General features: G+C 34.5%; 1 protein-coding gene and 1 long non-coding RNA gene across 3 annotated transcripts in view; one reads left to right on the forward strand and one right to left on the reverse strand.

Moving 5' to 3' along the window:
- Positions 1-18,537, forward strand: part of LOC118538154 (uncharacterized) — a 503,038-nt gene extending 484,501 nt beyond the window's left edge. The window contains exon 8 of the long non-coding RNA XR_013446430.1: positions 18,157-18,537. This is a non-coding gene — a long non-coding RNA (uncharacterized LOC118538154). The remainder of the gene's footprint in view (positions 1-18,156) is intronic.
- NAALADL2 (N-acetylated alpha-linked acidic dipeptidase like 2) overlaps positions 1,924-23,835 on the reverse strand; it is a 1,303,067-nt gene continuing 1,281,155 nt past the window's right edge. For both annotated transcript variants that reach the window (XM_078069051.1, XM_078069053.1), the window contains one exon: positions 1,924-9,316. In XM_078069051.1, coding sequence (XP_077925177.1) covers positions 9,118-9,316 — 199 coding nt within the window. In that variant the 3' untranslated portion in view covers positions 1,924-9,117. The remainder of the gene's footprint in view (positions 9,317-23,835) is intronic.

Genomic DNA, 23,835 nt, shown 5'->3' on the forward strand with positions numbered 1-23,835 from the left:
ACTGCTCCCTTTCTCAGCGATGCCATTCTTCCTCTCCTCTGAAGGACTTCTATTCACTCTTCAGACTCCAATATTTCTTTTTCTGAGATATCTTTCTTGGGTTCCACACGATTTAATTACTTTTATTCTCTGCTCTCTTGTCATCATTCTTAGCCTCCATTATAAGACTTAAGGCTTCACTGTAGCTATGTGTTTACAGGTCTGTGCTCTCTTAGCTCTGCACTGGGGCTAGCCATTTTGTTGGTTATGGAATGGTGTAGGAATATTACACTAGAGTCATCTCGAGTTATTTTATTAGAGATCATGTGGGTAAGTGACATCCATAGACTAGGGAAAAATTCAAGGAATCTTAAAACATGTGGATAAAAGAGGTCATTCACTTATTCATTCATAGAAAAATAGAGGCTCATTTGGAGCCTGTGGTAGCCATGGTCTGTGTGGACTCTGTCCCACACCCACCCCCTCCCCCCATATACGCCCCCATAATGCTGAGGCTAGAAGGACGAACGCACATTTCAGAGCCTCCTCTGCTGGCTGGATTCCAGTTTGACCTTGCCAATGACCGGCCCTTGCAAGGGAGTAGAAGTCTAGAAAGTGTGGAAGATTTTTGTTTTTCCACGCTTCTGGTAGTAGAGGCAGAGGGTGTGTGGGCTCCTAGACTTCAGATCAACTTTGTGGCTCTTCTTTAAGCTCTGTGCTCAGTGGCTCCACCACCTGCAGCAACCAGGTTTCCAACTGTCAGGAGAATGTTGGCTCCTGGTTGATCACAGATTTCTGCCTTCAAGCTATTCCAGCCCTAAGGTCAGTAGCAGTTCCTGCAGTTACTGATCTCTTAGTGACATTCTTCCAATCGAAAGACTCCCATTCACCTACTGATCTCTAAGAAGCAATACCTTCACCTTTTGGTTACACTAGCCCTTGCAATAATTTTGTAACCATTTTCCTATTTTAAAATCCCCTTTGTTGGGACCCCTGAGTGGCTCAGTCGGTTAAGCGTCTGCCTTAAGCTCAGGTCATGATCCCGGGGTCCTGGGATTGAGCCCCACATCAGGCTCCCTGCTCAGTAGGGAGTCTGCTTCACCCTCTCCCTCTGCCTGCCCCTCCCCCTGCTTGTGCGCTCTCTCTCTTTCTCTCTCTCTTTCTCTCTCTCAGAAATAAATAAAATCTTTAAAAAATAATAATAAAATAAAATCCCCTTTGCTTGAAATACTCATACCAGCTAGTGCAGGGCAGGGGGCAGGAGAAGTTGGCATGGAGTAGGATGGTAGCAGTGGAGATGGAGGAGTGTGCAGGTTTGGGCTGTATTTTGCAGCAGAGCCAACACAACTGTCTGATAGACTGGATGTAGGGAGAAAGGGAAATGAAAGGATCAAAGATGATTACCACTTTTGATTAGAGAGTCCAGTGTATTACTGAGATAGGGAAGCATTGAAGAAGAAAAAAAAATGGGTAGGGGCGCCTGGGTGGCTCAGTCGTTAAGCGTCTGCCTTCGGCTCAGGTCGTGATCCCAGCGTCCTGGGATCGAGCCCCGCATCGGGCTCCCTGCTCAGCGGGAAGCCTGCTTCTCCCTCTCCCACTCCCCGTGCTTGTGTTCCCTCTCTCGCTGTGTCTCTCTCTGTCAAATAAATAAATAAAATCTTTAAAAAAAAAAAAAAAGAAGTACCGCTACTTGATGTTAAAACTTGGCACAACCCGCGAACCTAAATGGCCCGGTATGAGAACTGCATGTTTGAGAAAAGAGTGGAAGGCAAAGAAGAACATGATAAAACCTCATAGAATGTTCTCTGGGCGAGGCTTATTCCTCTTTGGGTGTGATATGCATTACATAAAGTTAATCCATTAAGAATACACATTAATAACTAATATTCATTTTGCATATTTAAAATACTACATATCTTGTCATAACAAAACACAGTATAGCAATGGTTTTCACCTGTATTTAATATTTTTAAATGGGTGTTTTAAGCATTACCATTTCACTGCACATACTGCATTTCTGAATCAGAACATATTTCTTGAAAGATGACTTTATTTCATAGTACTATGTTTTCAATTATGTGCAAATATTTAAGCAACTGAAATATAAAATATTCATTCATATTCTTAATGGATGTGGTATTCCAACCCATTTTTTGTCACTCCAGATCACAATATACTTTCCCTTGTAAGCTGCATATTGAGTCATGGGAATAATACATTAACATGTTGTAAAATAAATAGAGATCACACTTGGGTTAAATATAGAAAGCACTAAGTTCCTGGTGGGCATCTACACACTATAGAAATTAGACATTCAACCCTATATAGTAATTTAAAAAATCACAGACATGTGCCTTTAAATCAACATCATAAAAAATCAATCACAGCAAAGACAATGACAATGAAATTTCTGTATGAAGAAAAGATTTCTGAATCACAAATGATAATCAAATTATTCTGAACAATATTCAATACTGTTAATAGTTTAGTGCAATTTAGTAACTGGGATACCCCTTGAGAGATATTTGTTTTTAATCAAAGCAAATTTAATTGGAGAGATTGTCTTCCAAATTTATCCCGTTAATTTCTAAATCTTCCCCTGCTCATCACCATTCTTAAAGACCATATTTTTTTTACTGTTATACAATTGAGACATTTTATTTATTATAATGTTTTATATATCTAAATATCGCTACACTGAAGGCATGATTAAAAATGCCTGGCATACGTTAACATTTTAAACACGTATATGAAACTATTATCAAAATGATGTGCTGATTTTCTAGAGGTCTACAAAAACAAACTAGCCCTTCAAAGTGTCCTAGAAATCTTTTTTTCTTTTCTGAATATAATCTATTCATATTCTCCAAGTAGCAAGTTAAAATGTGCGGGGTATATTTGCCACTAAATCTTTTTGTGTGAAATGTAAACACTAAATCACCTAATAGAGTCCTATCTCAGCTTTTAAATGGGATTATTTATAACATCTTTGGAATATAAGGATATGAGCTACACTTAACCATCTGGGTATTTTGCTTCCTGCAGACAATTTGCAATGGTATAGTAAAATATTTTTTTTGCTTGTTTGTGTGTTTGTTTCTTATTAAACAGATATGATAAAACTGTCTTTGTAATCACATTTTTTTCTGACTTTCAGAGTAAGGTAGTCCATGTGCAGCAGCTTGATGTAAAGATAAAGAAATAATAATTATTAATATGAATAAAACAGTACCGCATACGTAATGAAAGCATGATTCGACAATGGCTAAGAATTTCAAAAGATAAAACACACTCCGAGTAGTGTTCATCTGCATAGTAGCATATTGAAGAAAGATTCTTTAAAGAAAGAATTATATACTTACTGAGTAGAACAGATAATTAAATAATTACACATTTTGATTGAAAAATATATGTAGTTCATTAAAACAGAGACTCTTTAACTCCACTTCTCTAGCTAAGCTTCTATTCAGATGCCAAGTTTGTACTTTAATTAGAACAAAAGACCGACATTAACTTCAATGCAACATAATTCATAATAATAATTGTATATTAATCTCTTTAGCTTGCTGGAACATAGCACCTGACATATGGCATAGTACAGCCACCTGTGGAGTTCTCTGGGGATGGAGGTGGTGCATATTAATTAGCCCCTGGGAAATAAAATCTGCTTCCTTCTGAGAAAAGCTACCTCCGTGCTTATTGGCTTATGACATCAAAGGAAGTAGATGGAATACTGCTAGGCTCTGTCTATACTCATTAAAGCATTGTCTAGATGTAGGCACTGAATCTACTGCTCCTGAATTAATTCTTGACGGAACCCTGCTTAAGAAATTAGAGTAGCCATGCATTTCCTTGGCTTCATTGATTGAATTTTGGCTGAAAACATCAAAATTACCATTTTGGTTACAGAAAATTATATAACTATATAATTCAAACACAAAATAATCTAACCTGAAGTATATTAAAATTTGAAGCAGCTCCTTTTTCTTGAATGCTACCTGAAAGTGCCTCAATTTAATCCTTTGCTTTGTAAATTTAGATACAATCTGAATATGAGATTATAAATGTCTTTAAGAAAAATGTCATCTCATAATAAGCAAGGTCTTGAGATTCTTGGCAGTCCCAGGTATGCTAAAGGCATTTCAGTGTATATCTTCAAAGGATAATGGAAAGGAATTATGGAAATAAAACTCTGGCTGATTAACAGATAAATATATATTGAGATGAATAGATCCTAAAATTACTTTCTCGGGGGAAAAAAAGGCCTAATCCCATTGCTAGTGTATATCTAGAAAGAGAAAACAGAAAATTGAGTGGATATGGTGATGACCAGAAAAGGCTACATTTTAAAGATTTTTTTTGCAATTGTCTTTTCAAGTTCTTGCCACCTGTAATTCTGAATTGCACAAAACAAACTCACTTAACTGAAAAGTATTTGTATTTGATGGGGTGCCTAGCACTCTGTGAAGTTTTAAAACATCTTTCAGAATTGCAGATTCTGAGGCTTTTTTAAGCCTGCAATTTAAATTTATGCAAGAAATACAGATTCACTGGCAGCTAGGCAGAGTATTTCTTTTCTTAAATTTCACATTGTTTGTTTAGCTTTCCCTTGGGTTACATCCATGATCTCGTGATGGAACAGTTATGTTGCTGATATATTTATTGGAATATGTGGATCCATTTCCCTTCCGCTCAACACATGGATTGGCAGTTTAAAATAATTCTTTTCTACTAGGAGAACGTGTGGCTAAGGCACATTTAAATAGCCTATTAAACCAATGAGATGACAATGTGCTACCCTCAGAGAAAGATTAATTTTTGGAGTAATTAATTACACATTCCACAGAATGTCTCTTGAGAACATTTTTGGCTAGGTCTACCAATTTATTGTGCAAATAATTACAGTTTTTCATTTGAGGCAAAGTTGCTGATTCATTATTAGGCAGATGTAACAGATCATTCATTGTTTATTTTATTTTCATGCACCTATTTTTTCAATGGGGAAATCTACTGTATGCCATATATATATATTTATTTTAAAAAATCAATTAGTTTTTCTGACTCTTTAAGGATGATATAAAACTGTGGTTGTAAATCCCAGCACCTGCTCTTTTTTTTTTTTTCCCCTCAGTGAAATTATACAGGCATTTTGAGGAGGAAATTGTGAAATATGTGGCTTCTCATATCTTATTATGTTGTTTCATCTAGTACCATGATATTTTATAATGGTACACTTATTCTTAATGCTTTTATAGATAGCTTCTAATTTATCTATACACGCCCACCATTGCTAGGGTAAGGAACGATGTAATTTGTTTCTTCAAACTGTTTAATTAAACCAGTAAAGCGGCAGACTACACAGTCTGATCAGTTGTGTAGAAATACATTAAAATTTTCAGTTGCATCACGTTCTATAACCAAAAGATTCTCCGGATGTTTTCTGCAGCACTCAGTGTGAGGAACACGGGACTGCGTACCAGACAGCCCAGCAGGGAGACACCTCAGCCATTTTCTTTAGTTGTGGAATTTTGGACAAATCGCTCAACCAAATGTCTTCATTTTTAAAATGGGTTATTGTGGGGGTTCAATTAGAAGAAACACATCTGTGAAAAATTCTGTAACACTGCCTGACCTGTAGTAAGCACAGATGTTAGCTGTGTCTGCATCCTTTCTTGAGAGATGCAATGGGTTCTGTCTGTCTCTTTTTTTCTAATGGTGCCATTAATAGCAAAGTTTTAGGTCCTTTCTGTTACTGTGACTCTTTATTTTATGTGTATATATTACCAAGTAATGTTTTCTGAAGAGCCAGGATCAGTGTAGATTAGAAATTCGTAAATTTCAGTGTACTTAAGTATTATCTGGGCAATCTTGCTAAAGATGAGTATTCTTAAGCCTCACTCCTCCAAATCCACATTTTGGGAAACACTGATTTAGATTGCTGATTTAATATAGAGCTAAAATGTCCTCTCAGAAAAGCATTTTACTCAACGCCCTCCTTCCTGACTTCTGTTGTCATGTAGAGACTCTCCCCATTTCCCCAAAGTACCCAGTCTTGGTGTCCTTTTCCTGGGTTCCCTGGGATAGACAGTTTTGTTTTTCATGTGTAGTTAGAGAATGAGCTAGCCCTTAATTAAAAGCAGTGATTCCGCCCCATATAGCCTCTGGTTGAATGGCTAGTTACATAGAATGCACTGGAAAAAATCATGTGCAGCCCTAGCACCTCAAGGAGAGAGTTGGATATATTGCATGAGAAAGCAGAGAAACTTAAATTCCAGTGCTTTTTAGTTTAGTGTTTTTTCTACTAACTAAACCTGTGACTATATCCATGTTGCTAATCACCTTGGCTTCACTCACTGCATCTGATGGGAGTGACGATGCTTTCTTTCTCTGGCTGAAGGTAATTTCCTAGGGCTTAGACCAGAATGTCGCTTAGGCTTTTTTTTTTACAGAACCTCTGCTTTTCCGCAAAGGGCAGTAGCTCACGTGTACTCTTCCTGAACCCAAATTTAAGTGGTGAACATCTGCCACATTTTCTTGGGAGAATAACCGTTTGTGACTCTTTATGCCCTGGCGCCATTCTATGTACGGATTGTGAGAAGCACCAGGCACCCAGATATCTCCACAACAGTTTAAACCTATTATCAATTCACCAAAAACAGTTGTTATTAACTTCCATAGGATTTTATTTACTTGGATTTGTTAGGGAAAAAAATTAAAATGATATAAATTTAGAGGAACCCCATAGCAGTGATGTTCTAGTTAAGAGGTCTGTTGCAGTCAAAGATCTAAAGCAGCATCTATAGATTTAGTGGACATCTGTTTTAACTATACTTTCTTCACATAATCTCTTAAATAGACTAATAAAAACACACTAGTACATAGTTAACTTTAGTTTTTTTTCAAATAGCAAATATCATATAATCTAGAAGGGAGAATACATAATATGAGATTTTTATCTATGCAGTGTGGTTTACGTAGGTACGCAATCTTTAGACAAAAAAGTACAAACATGTATTTTGTGCTTTCGACAGTCTTACAGACTAAGGAAGTAAGTTTCCTTAGGATTTTGTTTTAAAATGATAAACTACCAAACTAATAATTATTTGTTTTTGCTTGCTTTAAATTCAGCTTCAATGCCAAAATGTTGCTTGCTTTAAATTAACTTCAACTCTAAATGAAGAACTGGAAGAACACACTGAAGCTTGGTTAAATATGGAAGATCCTTTGGCAGAAAGCATTCTCTTATTTGGCCGCAAATGGTGTTTGTATGTGTCTTCTCACCTCTGTTCTGCTATTGATTTCTGCGGAGCGAGCGAGGGCACTGATGCGGCGGCACGCAGGAGGCTGGTCCTCTTAGCCTTTCCTTGTAGATACTCCTCAACATGGGAAATATTTTCAAACAAGCACATTGGTTTTAAAAAATTTGTAAGGTAGCTTCATTGGTCACTTAAAAATATGTGCGCACAAGCAATTCATAGGAAAATGGATTTCTGTTCGAATTATCTAGCTAATTGCATCAATTCTCCTCTTTGCCTTGAGCATATCAACATTACTTATGATAGGAACAGCTGACCCTTATAAATCAATTAATCAATACTGATTAATTCTTTCCCCTCAACCATAGCTTTCCTTTAAACTAAGAGTAGGTTTATGCTTATCCATAAAAACTGGAGACTCCGACACACAAGCGTTGGCTGTAATGTTGCTCTGGTGGAGTAGCTAGAGAGGGTGTTGTGTTAGGTAGAGACGATGCACATAAAATATACTGAGGATGTGTCTCCTGAGGGGAATTGCTTTATTCAATACCAGAATCACATTTCTAAGGATAAAGCTCAAAGTTTAAACTGTCACCTAACAGACAGAATTTTAGGCTTTGGGGGAAATAGTGGATGCTCGGGCCATTTCATGACAATGTCAATAGGAAAAACTTCATTTTCCACATGAGAGAAGAATTGAAGTGTGGGGAAGACACACTCTTATAGTAACACTGTATTTTCTGCATAAAATTAGAAGCATGAATATTTGCTACTTTCATCTTAGTCACAAGGAAGGATAAAGAAGGAAAAATATCAAAAGTTTCTTCACAGAATTAAGAAGTTTTTCATTGATCAAACAACTATTTCTTTCATTGTAAGTCCTTTTTGTCAGTGGCAGAAATAGCAATTCGATGCCTTTTAAGATGGTTTGGGTTTTCAAAGAGAAATTTTGCTATTTTCCTGTGGAAATTACATGGTATTCTGTTAAAACCACCTTACAAGAAGGAGTTTCAAAAAGATACAAGAAGGAAGAGTGATGCAAAATGCTTTCATTTCAGAGTAGCTGGGTTTCAGTGCTTCCAACAGAACCAACAGAAGAAGAAATCAGAAATATTTTCTCCCTCATAAGACATATATCACTCCTGAAATTTGTACAAAATCAACTGAGGCAAATTAGGGGTTTCAAAGCTAGTCACCTTATAAGTTGTTAGGAAAAAATTTGCATTTAAATTGCTCTGTGCAACTACTTTGAGATATTCCCCTGGAATGTTTATGGCTCTTTTTTTCATTAATACTTAAAAAATACAATTTCATAACCAGTGTATTACTACATCTAGTTGTATTACGAACAGGCACTTCATTTCATAAAATAGAAACATTCAAAGTGGTTTTGGTCGACCAATCAGTCAGTCGGAATACTTGAATTCTTCATATTGAATACTTACTAGTGAAGTTAATCTGAAACCATATCAACTCTCCATATCTATTACAGAAACTAGGTCATTAAAAGCTGTAACATAGGGAATAACTTCCGTTCCTATATGTTTTATCCCTAGGAGTGAAGATTGTCCAGAACTTCTTGGAACTTTTCCCCCCATATATTTTATATATATAAAAATACAGCAGATTTCTTTTCAATAGATAAATCTTAAGGATTATTTCAATAACTTGCTTTGACATATTCAGAGATGTCGATATAAGAAAATATTAAATGTGCAAAATGCTCTTTTAAATGTACATTTAAAAACACAATGTCATAATAGCTTTAGACTTGTATAAAAAAGTCACTGGGGGGAAAGTCTTCAATGTCAGAAAATCCTGTTAGATTAGAGCTTTTGCTTGAGGAATTGTAAACAAACTTCTTAAAATGCTGAGAGTTTCCTCAGTTCTTTCCAACCAAGACACTCTCGAACACATCAAGTCCTGCTTTGAAGTAAACCTGAGCTGAATTAATGCTGTTCAACACCTCTGACAGGGCTTCTTGAAGGGTCTCATTTGAGGCAAGTAACTTGCAGCGCTCCTGCGCCTCCAGGAGGATTGAAAACTGGCTTGTCTTCTCATCAAGGTGGTACAGGATATTTCTAAAAAGAAATAAGGAATGTGTAAATGTCCTAGGCACAATAGTCTTTTCATATCGAACATTGTAATAACTATTTCCAAGAAACAGTGACATTTGCAGTAAATGAAGAATTTATAAAAATACACTTATCATCATTTTTTCAACTTCTAATGAATTAATGGATACGACATTGGTCATCAAACTTCCCATAGTGATGAGAGATCGTTAGACATTGCATGCCCCCTCGTGGAAGTGTACAATACTATCTATGAAATAGAATAAAGTAGTTTTGCTGAAAAAGTTGAATCTGAATCTGATGAAGCTTCTAAATCTAATTGTTAATAAATACAGGAGACAGAGACATACCTTAAATGATAAAACGATGTGTTATTAGCAAATGTGAACTGTGGGCAACTCTGTAGGACAAATGATCCAGCTTATTCAACAAATAACAGCAATAAAAAATAGGTGAAGGAAAACCTCCAGACTAGGGTTTGTCAACCTCGGGCTCTTGACATTTGGAGCTGGGTGATTCTTTATTGTGTAGCTGTCCTATGCATTGCAGGATGTTTAGCAGTATCCCTGGCCTCTAGCCACTAGATACCAGCAGCACTCTCCTTTAGTTGTGTCAGTGAATTCAGAATACTATACACTGTGTGGCTTGACCAACAAAGGTTTATTTCTCACAGTTCTGAGGTTGGGTGTCTGAGACCAAGGTGCCAGCACGGCTGGGCTCTTGGTTGGAGTCTTCTTCCTGTTTCCGTTCTCACAAGTCCTTGCCTGGTGCACACACACACACACACACACACAGAGATCCTGTGTCTTCTCCTCTTTTTATGAGGGCAATTGTCCCAATATGAGGGCCCCACCTGCATGAACTCATCTAACCTTAATTAGCTCCCAAAGATCCCACCTACAAATACCATCACATTGGGGTTAGGGTTTTAACTCATGTATTTTGGGAGGATACAAACATTCAGTCTATAGCAGTTGTGAAAATGAAAAATGTCTCCAGACTGCCAAAATTGTCCCTTACAGGGCAAAATTGCCCCTGATGGACAACTGCTTTAGACCAAAAGAAACATATCAACCAGTCATGAAGTAGAGACTTCACCAGGTTTTTACTCAAACTGTTTAAAGAATGAGAAGCAGTGCAAAATTGAATACTAATTGGAGATTTGTTAATATTAAGGAATTGTTAATATTTTAGGTGTGATGATGGTATTTTCAGTATGTTTTCAAAAATGTCCTTATTTTCTAGAAATACATATAGTAATATTTGCAAACAAAAGGTTATATCATGTCTAGGATTTTGCTTCAGAACATCCGGGAAGAAAAAGGGGAGTAGAGCCATGGACAGTATGGATGGAACAAGATTGACCATTAGTTAAAAATTGTTGAAATTGGATAATAGAATGCATTATACATTCTCTCTTCTTTTGTATATATTTGATATTTAGAATGCTATCTTCTCATAAGTGTGGAGTGTATATTAAATGGTGCCCTGAAATTTATCCAAATTTCTTAGAAAGAAGAATTTGGCCTTGGGCAAATCTAAAGTGCTCCCTTTTATCATTGATAGATAGAAAGAGATGCATTTTGGCAGAAAACTATGGATTATTACATCATTTAACTTATTCCCAGCCCAAATTAACTGAAATTCCATGGTCTAATGAGAGAGGCAGATATAAATAGAATAGCTTGGTCTGCCCAGTGGATCAATACCAGAGTTTCTGTATGAACAATGTGCAAGGCCAGCAATGGCAGCTGTACTGGAGCTGGGAGAGGGAGCCCAGCCATCCTATCGGCCCTTCCATACCAAGTGGAGGAAATCATACTTTTTCTTACAGACATAAGAAACCGGTGAAAGGTTTTAAGCAAAAGAGAAAGGTTATGAGATTTTATTTGGCATGATCACTTTGTAATACAAAGCCTGGAGAACCACTTAGTCCAGATGAAAGGGGACAAAGATGTGAGTTACACAGTGATGGTTAATTTTGAGAAGATGAAGTGAGGGCTATGGTACAGATTTAACTAATTTATACCTTCCCTGAAACTAACCTCCATTTATAGAGAGTTCTGAATTTTTGTTTCCTATCTCATCCTAACTCCTCTATCTCAGCTTCTCCTGAACTTCCCATTTTGTACTCTGTGGTGTACTGAATCTACCTAATCACTCATGCCAGAATCCTGCAATCATCTCTTCTCCTTATGTATCTAATTGGTCTCTGATGATATTGACTTCCCCATCTTTTCAGGGTCTTTCCTTCTCTGCGGTGGGACCCTGTACCCTATATTTTAAAGGATATGCCAGGATATCATTGCTTTACACACCAGGTTTACTTCTTTATCGGGTCTCATTTAGTGTTGTAAACATAGGAGATCTTCAGTCATGGTGATTTAATTACCTAAATTTTTATCAGGCTTAGTTCAGTGATGGGAACTTAGTAGATCCTCAATAATATTGGTATAAATTACATCAATCCATTTTGTTTTGCATCTTAAGCATTAACTATTTAAGAATAAAACTGTCTTAAATTTCTGTCTTTGGAGAAAAATCTAAGTTGACAGTAAGTACATAGTGGGTGGCAGTAGGGCAGAAGATCTTTAAACTCTGAGGCTATTTCAATGAATTTTTCAAAAAAGATCATCTAAAATGAGAACTATCGCTAATAATCTAATATCCTTGATTTGTGTGCCTATGAGTAAACTAGTAAACTAGTAAACCCCAGAGCAAGAAAGGTATTCTCTAGATTCCAAATATTCTTGAATTCAGGTATAAAACTTGTATTAAGAAACATATATTCCCTGAATATGGGAGGGAGAAAAACATCTTCCAAATGGAGTGGCAAGTGGATCATGTACAATTCTCTGGTCATAAGTTGTACTCCGATCCAAAAATTGGGATCTATTTCCATAATTAGAACACTCTTTTTAAAATAGAGATTTCCCTTCTGCCATTCCCACAGTGTTCATAAAATTAAAGGGATTGTCAGAAGTAGCCATTCAACCATGCTAATGTAATCATGCAAGCCATTATACATGTACATATGTACAGTATCCGTATGTACACATGTTTCTATGTGTAAGTTTTGATTTTATTAAAATAACTTAAAATAGTGAGAATTAGTGAAATACCTAAAGACAATTTCCCTAAATATTAGTTTTACTAGTTTTACATCATTAAGGGGGGGTGGGAAACAAAGGAAACCAAATAATACAGAGGAACCTTGATACCACCATGGAATTTTTCCAAATGGAGATAAAACTGCTTCAGATAGTCACATGTATTCTCCTACCTGACATAGCCTATATAAAAGTTACTTTTTTCATCTTTACATAATCTTTTTCAATTGGCATTTTTAAAAATAGAGTGGATTTTTAGTGTCAGGATACCTACCAAATGTTTAAATTCATAGTGAGCCATTTAAACAAACAAATATATATATATGAAAGGTAAATGATTTAATAATTAAGATCTTTTGAAGATAAAAACAGTTTAAAATATACTTTAATTATTCCATCAATTAAAAGGTACTCTTTTATAGACAACATATACTGCTTTACCAATAAGAATAACTAAATTAGTGTAATAGTTATAGTTTTAAATTCTCTCCTTCTACTTTATCAGGTTTCTGTTTAATTATAAATCATTTCACGGGAAATATATTTCCAGAATGTAAGAGTGCAACAGATATTTTGAAAAGCTATACCAAATACTTCCATTCCTGGAAGGCATATTGTTAAGCATGCTGACAAACAAAAGTATTATAATCTTGGTTATCCAGAACTGCCTCTTAAATGAACTGAATGAGTGCAATTAATATATTATGGGGAGCATGTTTAATAATTTTTATACTAGTATAGTGACCTTTCCACATTTTCAAAACCCACTGGCACAAAATACATTCCTACATATACATTCTATGGTTATTAAATGTTAAATATTATTAATATTAAATTTAATGATAAGATATTAATAAAACATGCTCATAAAAGGTTACAAGATTAATCCCTCAATGACAATTCATTTAAGCATGAGCACAATCTCTAATATATATATGTAAAATTTCAGCATAACTACTATAAAGTATCTAGAAGAGTGATAAGGTAGAAGACTAAAAATAGATCCTTAAAAGAATGTTTAGGTCTAAAACACAAGAAATATAATCTCTCTTTTTTTAAAACTGGAAAGCAGTACATATACTTCTTAAAGACCAACGCAATAGAGTCTGTAGTGCGCCAATATTTGCTTTTTCTAAGTAGTAAGCAACACAGTAACATACTTTTATAATGACTGTAAACAAGCCATGTGAATAGAAATGGATCCTTTTTTGGTTTGTGAAATTCCACAAGGAGCTAAACACATTTTCCATATGCTACATATTTCAAGTAGTAAGCTGTGGCAAGCTATTATGTAAGATAAACACTCATATCCATTTCTACCCAAATGGGATACAAATCAGCATAAAACTACAGATATTGAGATTCTACTTGAAGATAAGGGACCAGATTCTTTCATCATAATGTAAGAGAAAACTTTCATTTTAGGGAGCTGCTGGTATAACTTAAGTTAGTTGATCTTTATTGTGATAGAAGTTTTTTTTTTTACCTGGATAGATAGCTTTATCTTATAAACAAATTAGGGATAACAAAAATATCTTTAAATTTTCATGAGAAGAAAAATTTCTCCTACTGATTTCCAGAAGTAGCTCATCTTTTCCTATCTTTCTTTTGTGTACTAAATGTGTACCATTTAGCTTCCTACTTATATAAAATAAATCTCTGTATTTGGAGCCCTTTTTCAAAAAAGTACCCTCATAGTATTTCAGTTTTAATATTTGAATGGAAGACAAAAATCAAAACCCAGCCATGTTTTTACATTTCATCACATAAATTTCCATACATTTCTTAGTTCTGAGAACTTTCTTACATATTCAGTCATTAACTCTAAATACTCCAGGATCATCCTTGGAGGGCAAAACTACTGTACCATTTTTTAATAAGCAAATTATTCTTGCCTTTGAAAATATTTCAAATTATATCAATGATTCTGATGGAAGCTTCTAAGCCAAAAGCTCTTTGTATTCCCATTTATGTCATCAGCATTAAACCTCAGTAAATGGAGTTAAAAGATTTCAACAATATATACTATTATCAGAGTACTCAAATATGTCTTGCTTTCTCAGTGATGGGTCATATTTTTCAGCGTAGGGTAGACTGGGAATTGGCAAATAGCCAGTCAAAAGACTCATGTCTGGCAGGAAAGTAGGGTGGAAAGAAAGTAAGAAAATACACTTGAAGAGTTTCCATGTCAAGAGTCTGCCTTTTACAATCACAAGGAATTATATACCTTAATGAACCATTCCTGCTCTTATACACACCTGTGTAGTCCAGTTCAGAAAGTTTCCTTGTAGAGAGAATGGACTGTGTTATTAATTCAATAAATCACCATCCTATTTGCATACACACAACATGTATCTCAGTATGGCATGTAGAGACATCAGACCTAATTAAAATATTATTTAATTGAAATCATTCTTGTAGTTATCGTGTTTAAAATAACATTAATTCCACCCTCATGCCTATCTTCCCTCATCTGTAACAATTTGGATCTTAAAATGTAATTCATACAGTCATCCTGACCCACACACAACACAAAGAGACTACTAAAAGGAAAGTGTAATACATTATTGATGACACTAATGAAATTACAACACACATCACTCATCTTAATGGGTCTGTTTCAATGACACATCACGGCGACCAGGAAAGAGCAGTGCCAAACTCAGAAACCTAATTAATAACTCCCACAGCATCAGTGAAGGAGATGAAGCATCTTTACTCAACTGACAAATCTTTCCCATTCAGCTTAGGCAAAGGAAAACTGAAGAAAATGAATTTTGAAACAAAGTGAGCTAAAGTCTTCATGAGTCATTTCCTTGTGTGTGAATTAGCAAATCAATGATGGAAATGATGACTCTCTTTCAAATGTTCCTTCTTATATTAAGAAATGGGCATAGGATGCCACCCATCTTAAACTTGAGTTAACATTCATTATACTTCATGTTGAGAAACTCTGAAATGAAATCACAGTAAATAATAAACCATGTCTTTCAAAACTGATTAGGCATACATGCTGCATGCAGAGACAAAAGGCCAGCTCAATATTTACAGTTGTGGCTAATTTTAAGGATTATACTAACTGTACTCCATAGTTAACAGTGGATTGCTGTAGGTATATCAACATTAGGAAAGACCATTTGACTTGGATACTATGTCCATGACAATTCACAAAATACATGGCTGCACTACTTATAGTACACATATCTTTTCAACTAAATTTGAATTTGGTCTATACTTGCAAGAGCAGAATGAGAATTAAGACCATTGTGATATTGCCAAGCCACAAACTCACTCCGCAGACAACTGAGAATGAAATAACATGTGTAGATCGTTTACAAAAATGGCTGTCATTATTCCCCTCCTTCTATGCAAGCCTCCTCAAAATATGACTGTAGCTCCAATCCATCAACAAATGGAGTCTATTCCCTTGCCTACTGATTCTGGTTTGGCCTTAATATTTGCTTTGACCAGTAGAATGTGGCTTATGCGGTGAGCCTATGCCTTAGAAGGTCTTGCATGCTTCCTCTCTTTCTCTGGAACCCTGCCAAACCACCATGTGAATGATCCTGTTAGCCTGCTGGAAAAAAAAAGAGAACACATAGAGAGGAGCTGTTCAGCTGAGTGAGGCCCTCCTATACTAGCTAGCCCCCAGCCAAGCTGGTAGCCAAAGCACTGGTTGCAGACATAAACACAGGCGAGAGATACCCAGCCTGGCCCAGATCAGGAGAATCACCCAGCTGAGTCCAGCCTAGGTGGCCGTATTGAAGAATTACAGACAAAATAAATAGTAGTTTTAAGCTACTAAATTTGGGGGTGATTTTCAATGGGGCAATAAATGATTGATATGAGTTGTAGTGTTTTACTTCCCTGTGGGAAGGGAAAGGTTAATGTTGCTATAGGAATCAGGTCTCTATTCTCTCTTATTAACATTGACAGAGTACAATGTTATGCTGTGGATTTGACAGTTTTTTAAGTGACTAGCTGCGTTTGGAAGACACCGTTGAAAAATCATGCGAAACAGTCCCCATGATGTATGCATTACAAAATTAGGATACCTGTGTTCATTTGTTTGAAGTTTTAAAATCTGTTTGGAGTATCAGGTGAGATTTTTCCACTAAACAAAAAATAAGTTAATCGTTATAGCTTACTGGCTTTTTTTTGGTTTTTTTTTTGTTTTGTTTTAATATGGATCATCTTGCTGAGGTACAGCCCAAGAAATGAACAAAAATATTTCTGTTTGCATTAAAATTACATATAAAAGAGAGCAGAGAACAGTAGAATGACTTAACAACTGTATTCTATGTCTCAAGACTTCTCAGTCCATCTAGCTATATTATTTCTCAAGAGAAGTTCCCTGAGAAGAGGATATCTTTTAAGATATTCAAGGAAGACTCCCTTGAATGGTGCAGTGCTTAATGGCTTACCAATAAAGAAAAATTGTATTTCTGCACTCCAGAATTTCCCATTGAATCAAAAGGGGTCCGAGAAATCAAAGATTAACACATCCTTAGCACCTTCCAGAATTTAACCACTTTTTTCCCACACTCATGTAATTTTTTTCTTGTCTTTAACTTCATCACTGTTTTTTTCTTTCCAACTTACTTCCACCTGTATGAATGGCTTAGACCTCAATATTTAGGGACTTTTCTTTCTTAACTTATTTAGAAGTCATTTTCTCTTAGTATGGGAGTTTCTATCATCAGCACCCTCCAAGGACAATTTCATTTGAATGCCCTATAGGCTCTTGTCAATTAACTTAACAATACATTTCCTTTAATCTGTACTCCAAATATTTGCATTTTCCCTTTCTCCATTATTCTTTCCTTACCTTCATTACCTTTAGTAAACAGCAATGCTGAGACCACAAAACCAAACAAAATAAGTAATTCAGGTTTTTCTTCATTTATTTTTTTTATTCCAATAGTGAAAGGGATGTGAACTATTTGTTTTGAAAAGTTCACTCTAAAGGCAAAAGTTTATAATTTAGGCTGTGTCTATTTAAACAAAGCAAGTAATTGAGCCAATATTGATCTTTTTGCTTATTCTACTCAACAGCCCTTATTGAACATCTAATATGAGTAAGTTGCTGTGTTAGGCGCTCAAGGATAGAAAAGAGTTTACAGTCTATGTTGAAAGCTAAGCACATAATGAATAAATTATTATTTAATGTATTGTCTATATAATGCATTTAGAATGCGTTCTATGGTATGAGATTATTTAATTTCATATTTTACAAAACTTTTCACCTTATTTTATGTATATGTGTATATATACATATATATCTTAGACTATTAGGAAATATTGGCTTTGTTATAAATGTTTTTGTGTATCTTATCTCTCTATGTCATATACTTTTTATGGGGATATAGTACAATTTCTATAAATATTCTATGCAGTCTTCACCACATGTCTTATGGTTTGTGGGAAAATCTCCAGGGGTAGATCCTGATAGTATCAGTTAAACTTGGCTCATCTGATTCCAATCACCGTAATATTGACTCAGATAACATAGTCCTAATCAATTCAGCATAAGGTAATTCCTTAATCAAATGGATTATTTCAACAGTGGGCATATGTTGGGAATTGAATTTGAAGGGAGACTTTCTGCAGGACTCTAAGAGCAGTGGTTCCTTGCTTTTTTGAAAGAACCACTAAAAGTTAATCCCTTTTCTGCTTTTGAATAGTATGGGTTATGGATATGAAATCTGAAAATGGTACATCCACTTTTTCCAACAGGAGGAAAATCAGCTTTGACATGATACCATGGAAGCAGAGCTGAAAGACAGAAACATATTCCTTGGTCATATAATAGAGATGCTGAACCTAAAATCTGCTTTGACTTTCAATTATGTGAGTCAAGATACTTTACTACTTTGTGTAGGGTTTTATGCTACTTTCCATCAAATGTATCCAGATATACAATAGTTATTAATTATATAGTTATTAAAAACACATACATATTTTCCTTAATAACTATAGATATTTTTTAACCTGAAGATTTACATAACTTATTTAGTTGATGTTTGAAAATAACCTCCTTGAGCTAAAAAATGCATGGCCTTCCTTAAATAACAAGTATTTTATTTGAGATCATTTGAAAATGTAGAAATTAACAGAACAATAAAGTGTTTAACTTTAGCTAGAAAAAAAACTAAGTAGAGTGACTATCTGAGCTATGAATGTTGATCACAAAGGTTGGAGGTATTTAATGAAGGAATGAATGTTTTGACGTAAAATTACTCTAAAAAAGTAGAAGGATTACCTTTCATATTTTACAGAATTGTTACACGTTAACTTACTAAACATTCACTTTGTAAATGTGACAAAAAATAATGTTTTAAAGGAACTCTGGTGCTATTCCTTAGCTGTGTAAATTTGTTCACAATTTACAGGAGTATTACTGTCTGTAACTATTTTTGCTAGTATAAGGAAATAAAATGCTGTGGTTTATACCTGTAAACAAATGGATCCATATACAGTTTACTATGTAAATTAAAAAAAAAAACCTAAAATCACCTAATTTTGCAGTCTTATTAGTTGTTTTCAAAATGTAAGTACTGGATAGGCAAATTTCTATTATGTTGAAGTTGATGTAAAAAAAAATACACATTGTGAATAAATAGTAGAAATATCTATTCTTTGCTTAGGGAACTTGAAAAGAAGATGTATTCATTTGCACTCTTAGTCATGGGTGTCAGGGTTGAAAATGGTCCACAGGTACCCAAATCAAAGTCCATGTGCATTTGGACACCAATCAAAAACTAATCATGTATAATTTAAGAAAATATAAATTTATTAAAAATGTATATACTGTATAATCTCATTTATATGTGGAATCCAAAAAAATAACCCCGAAAGCATAGAAACAGAACAGATTGGTGGTTGCCAGAAGCAGGGTGGGATTGAGGGAGTGGTGAGGGGAAAGGGTGCAGGTGATCAAGAGGTACAAAATTGCATAAACTTCCAGTTATAAGGTAAATAAGTCGGGATGAAATATACAGCATGGTGACTATAGTTAACAATATTACATTGGATAATTGAAAGTTTCTAAGAGGGCAGATCTTAAAAGTTCTCATCACACACACACACACAAATCTGTAACTATATGAGGTGATGGATGTGAACTAAAGTCATTGTGGTAATCGTTTTGTAATATATAAACGCATTAATTATGTTGTGCATCTTAAACTAATACAATATTATATGTCAATTCCATTTCAATAAAACTGGAAAAAATAAATGTGTTAAGTAAAATATGTAAAAAAGTATGTGTATATATATACACACACACATTTACAATAAATATATATATATATATATATAATAATTTACGGAAGTAATGAAACACATTGAGACCCAGGCACTAATCAAGAGAAGCTAAGTATCACAGAGTACTTCCAAGATTCTGCTCTAGGAACAAGTTTATGACACTGATGTCTATTTGACACAGTGATAATATCACCACTGCACTGAGAACATTCCTTTACCATGGCAGCATTGCTGTCTCTTAACATTCACTCTGCCACGGTCAGAGTCTTGATCCGCAACTAGCATGAATAATCTTGAATTGCCCCTACATTTTTGTGTTGCTTATTTCAGATTTAAGGACCTGAGAGAGACCATCCAATTGGCTAACTTAGGTCACATGCCTGTCCCCTCACTCAGGAACAAACTATCTGGACCTATTCAACTTCTGTTGAGGGAGATAAGCGTTGCTTCCTACCAAGCTCACAGGGAATTGCCCTCATATAGGAAAGAAGTTCTGATATTAGGCAGTAATAAATTTTAGAATGTCAACCTAACAAATATCTACTACACTAGTGATGGAAAGGGCAAGTATATTCCAACAGGGTTCTCTTAGAATTATCCTCTATATTGCTGTTCTACTGCATAGCACTTTTCTCCCTTCTATTAAAAGTTAGCAAGTGCTCTATAATATTCCAGCAGTGGTTATCAAATTGAATGTGTATAAGAATAACCTGAGGAAATTTTAAATCTGCTGAAGAAATTCAGATGCAATGAGTCTGAGATACATTAGAGGAGTCTGCATTTTTCCTACTCTGTTACTTAAACCAATTGGGAGATACCCATACACCCTTAACAATTCCCTCCAATGAGTTTACCTTTACTAGGAGGTCTTGTTTTGTTTCCAAACATGTTTATTCCAGTGACATGTGCCATTATATACAAAATTACATCATTTAATTAACATTATGTAAATAATAACATACTAAATGTAAAAGAAAGTTATTCCTATAAAAATAAAACTGAATGCATTGGGCTCATACATTTTAATTGATAAAATGAAAATGTTGGACTATATTTGAAGAGATAACTGAAAAGATTATTAACAAAGGGAAGGGAGGAATATACTGACAACGGAGGGGGAAAAAAATCTGCCCTCAAATTCTTTTACAAGCAACTATTTCCTGCTCCAAGATGAGGAGACAACCCGGAAATCTTAAATGATGCATCCTTAGTGTGGCTTAAACAGGAAAGTAAATCTAGAATTTCAACTCTTAGAACAGTACTCAAAAAAAGTCCCTGGTCCTATATCAAAGATTGGTGAAATATTTCAGTTAAAATAAACGCCTTTCAATCATTTGCCCATTGATGGGTTCTGATTATGTTAGATAAAAGGATGTGTACCTTTTAGACAATATTTAATCAAACCTTTACTCCTAAAAATAGGAAGGCAAATAGGTATCGTTTTGAGATCCATTTCTCATAGACTGGTGCTCGTGGCTTGAAATGCTAGGTTGACAATGGATTGGTGACCATTTCGGGCCCCGAAATAAAAGAGATCTGTTATTACTTAGACTCTTATTTGTAGATCCTCCTTCACTTATGATATTTAGCACATTCTCTTGGTAATAATGCATAGGTTTCTTGAAGTAATCAATGGATGTATAAACCAAGCTATCACAAAGGAAGGAGAAAGTCATAATAATTTGGTTTTGCTAATTCACATATATTCAACTCCAGTAATCCGTTCTTAATTTATATTCTAACTTCCCCAGTTTTTCTATTTATGAATTTGAATTAACTGAATACTCTCTAAATTTCTCCTTTACTAGGTGCTCTAGACTGTGGACTTCTGTTTTTTTAAGCAATAGTCCAATTTGTTATTGATCAATTATATTATATTTAAATAAAACAATTAACATTTATGTATTTTTCTTAAATAACTTTCACAGATATTAGCTCTTTTGCAAGGTATAAATAAAATAAAACTAAAAACTAAAAAAATAAAAACTAGTTTTTGAAGTAACTGACTTTATTCGGTGAGTTCAGTTACATTAATCTATATCTACCTTCTTTCTTGAATCCTAATATTTAATATATGCAAAAAACATTGCATGCAGTTCTTAATTAAACTCTTTGAACTGTGGCCCCAAATAGAGAGGAAGAAAAGTAATTTGTCCTTTGCACTGGAATTCCGGATACCAATCATCTTGAAATTTTGTTCCAAACTTAATAAATGTTCTGGCAGACACATTAATCCAATATTCTGAAAATATCATTATGTGAATTCTGAGCCATACAAAGGCAAAGACCTCTAGTGGTAGAATGTGACTAAAGTATGTAAATGTTGGGCAATCTGTAAGAGGATTGTTCAAGTCCATAAATTACATTAAGATGATTAAATCATATGTGATGGTTAGGTTATAGAATTTTAGTATCTTTAACATTTATATAAGGACAGATCCAAGAAAATCTACTTTGGATAAAAACAGGAGAAAGAATGTGGTAACAACCATACTAATCTCATAATATCTAAGAAAAATCTAGTAAGAATTTTAGAGTAGAAGATAATAGACATCAAAGAAAAGTAATTCCCTTGAGAGCTCACTCAGGAAGTATTTATGAAACAGCAAGGACTACGTGGGATACAAAAGAATTAGAAAACTGCTCTCCATTCCACAGTTTTAAATGGAGAAGAGTGAGTCGTTTCAGAGCTGTTGTCTTCTGCATATGTGGATAACCTATTTAAATCAAAGCAAAACTCTGAAGTTAGAGAATTCTACCAGTTTTTCTTGCTCAGAAGACCTCAAAATGTAAAATAAATTTCTAATAATTTTGTATATTTTGTCTCCTTCCCTTCAGAAAGAGACAATTCAGAGATGTTGGAGATCATGTCTAAAATGTAAAGATACCAAAATTGATAGACCGATAAAGACGTGAAAGGACATCATAGCCTATTATGTAACTTTATATTGTTTTATTTTCCATAATTAATTACATTTGATCATTCTTCACCTTATATAGAGTCAGATGTCAATAGTTTCCAAGAAATTTATCTTATGACCAAATAGCAGAAACTAAAAAAAAAAAAAAAAAAAACCAAATAGCAGTAACTACTAATACTATGGCTACTAGCTTAGAATTAAAATATACTGTAGATCTAGTTTTTTCTCCATTATTTTAGAAACACTCATAAAAATCCAATTAAAAGGAAATGGAAACATATATAAATATGTAAATATATATGTATATATATATAATTTCTGCTAATTTGAGAAATAATTAGAAGAGGATATAAATTTCAAAAAGTACATAACCAGTTTTATTTAGGTATTTTGATTTTTTTTTTTAAGTGGGCTCCATGTCCAGCACAGAACCCAGTGCAGGGCTGACACCCACAACCGTGAGATCCAGACCTGACCCAAGATCAAGAGTCAGCTGCTCAACAGACAGTCGCCCAAGCGCCCTGCAATTTTATTCAGATTTTAATTTTTAACTGAATTTTCAGATATTTCATCCTTTAAAAATCAGTGTTAACTATAAAATTCAAATTACTTATTTCAAAGTAAAGAGAAAATTATTTATCAGAACAAAGCATGCTGGCAACTTGCAGTCGGTAATTAGCTTCAACACCAGTCTCTTATGTACCTATTAAAAATAATGAAGATTATCGAACAGTTGAAACTAAAGACAAGGTAAACCCAAGACAAGAGCAAAAATAATGATTTTTTAATCTGTAAGTAAATCAAATAATTGTGATATAGACACATTCATCATAGAATATTTTTAATCATGTCTAGTCTTAATCTTGTACAATTTTGATGTTACATATTTAAAAAGAGATCTCATACAATCAGGTAAACTTTGCTTTTCCTTTTCAATGGAATTTGGAAATTGTTATTCCTTTCCCAAATGGAGATGAGGTACAGTGATATCAGTTGTTATTGTTACTATTGAACATCAGTGAATAAATGAAGACTTTGAAGATAAACCATACCAGCTCTGCACTCCTGTGGTTTTATTAACACATAAAGCATCAATTTGGGAAAAAATTTATGTCTGATAGTATTTGGAATCATTTCTTCTCCTTTCTTGCTACTTAAGTATATATCATTTGTCTATACATTTTTTGAGATACATGTATGTACACATATGTGTGTATATATAAAT

Source organism: Halichoerus grypus, chromosome 1 (assembly GCF_964656455.1).
Source record: "Halichoerus grypus chromosome 1, mHalGry1.hap1.1, whole genome shotgun sequence".
Classification (NCBI taxonomy): Eukaryota; Metazoa; Chordata; class Mammalia; order Carnivora; family Phocidae; genus Halichoerus; species Halichoerus grypus.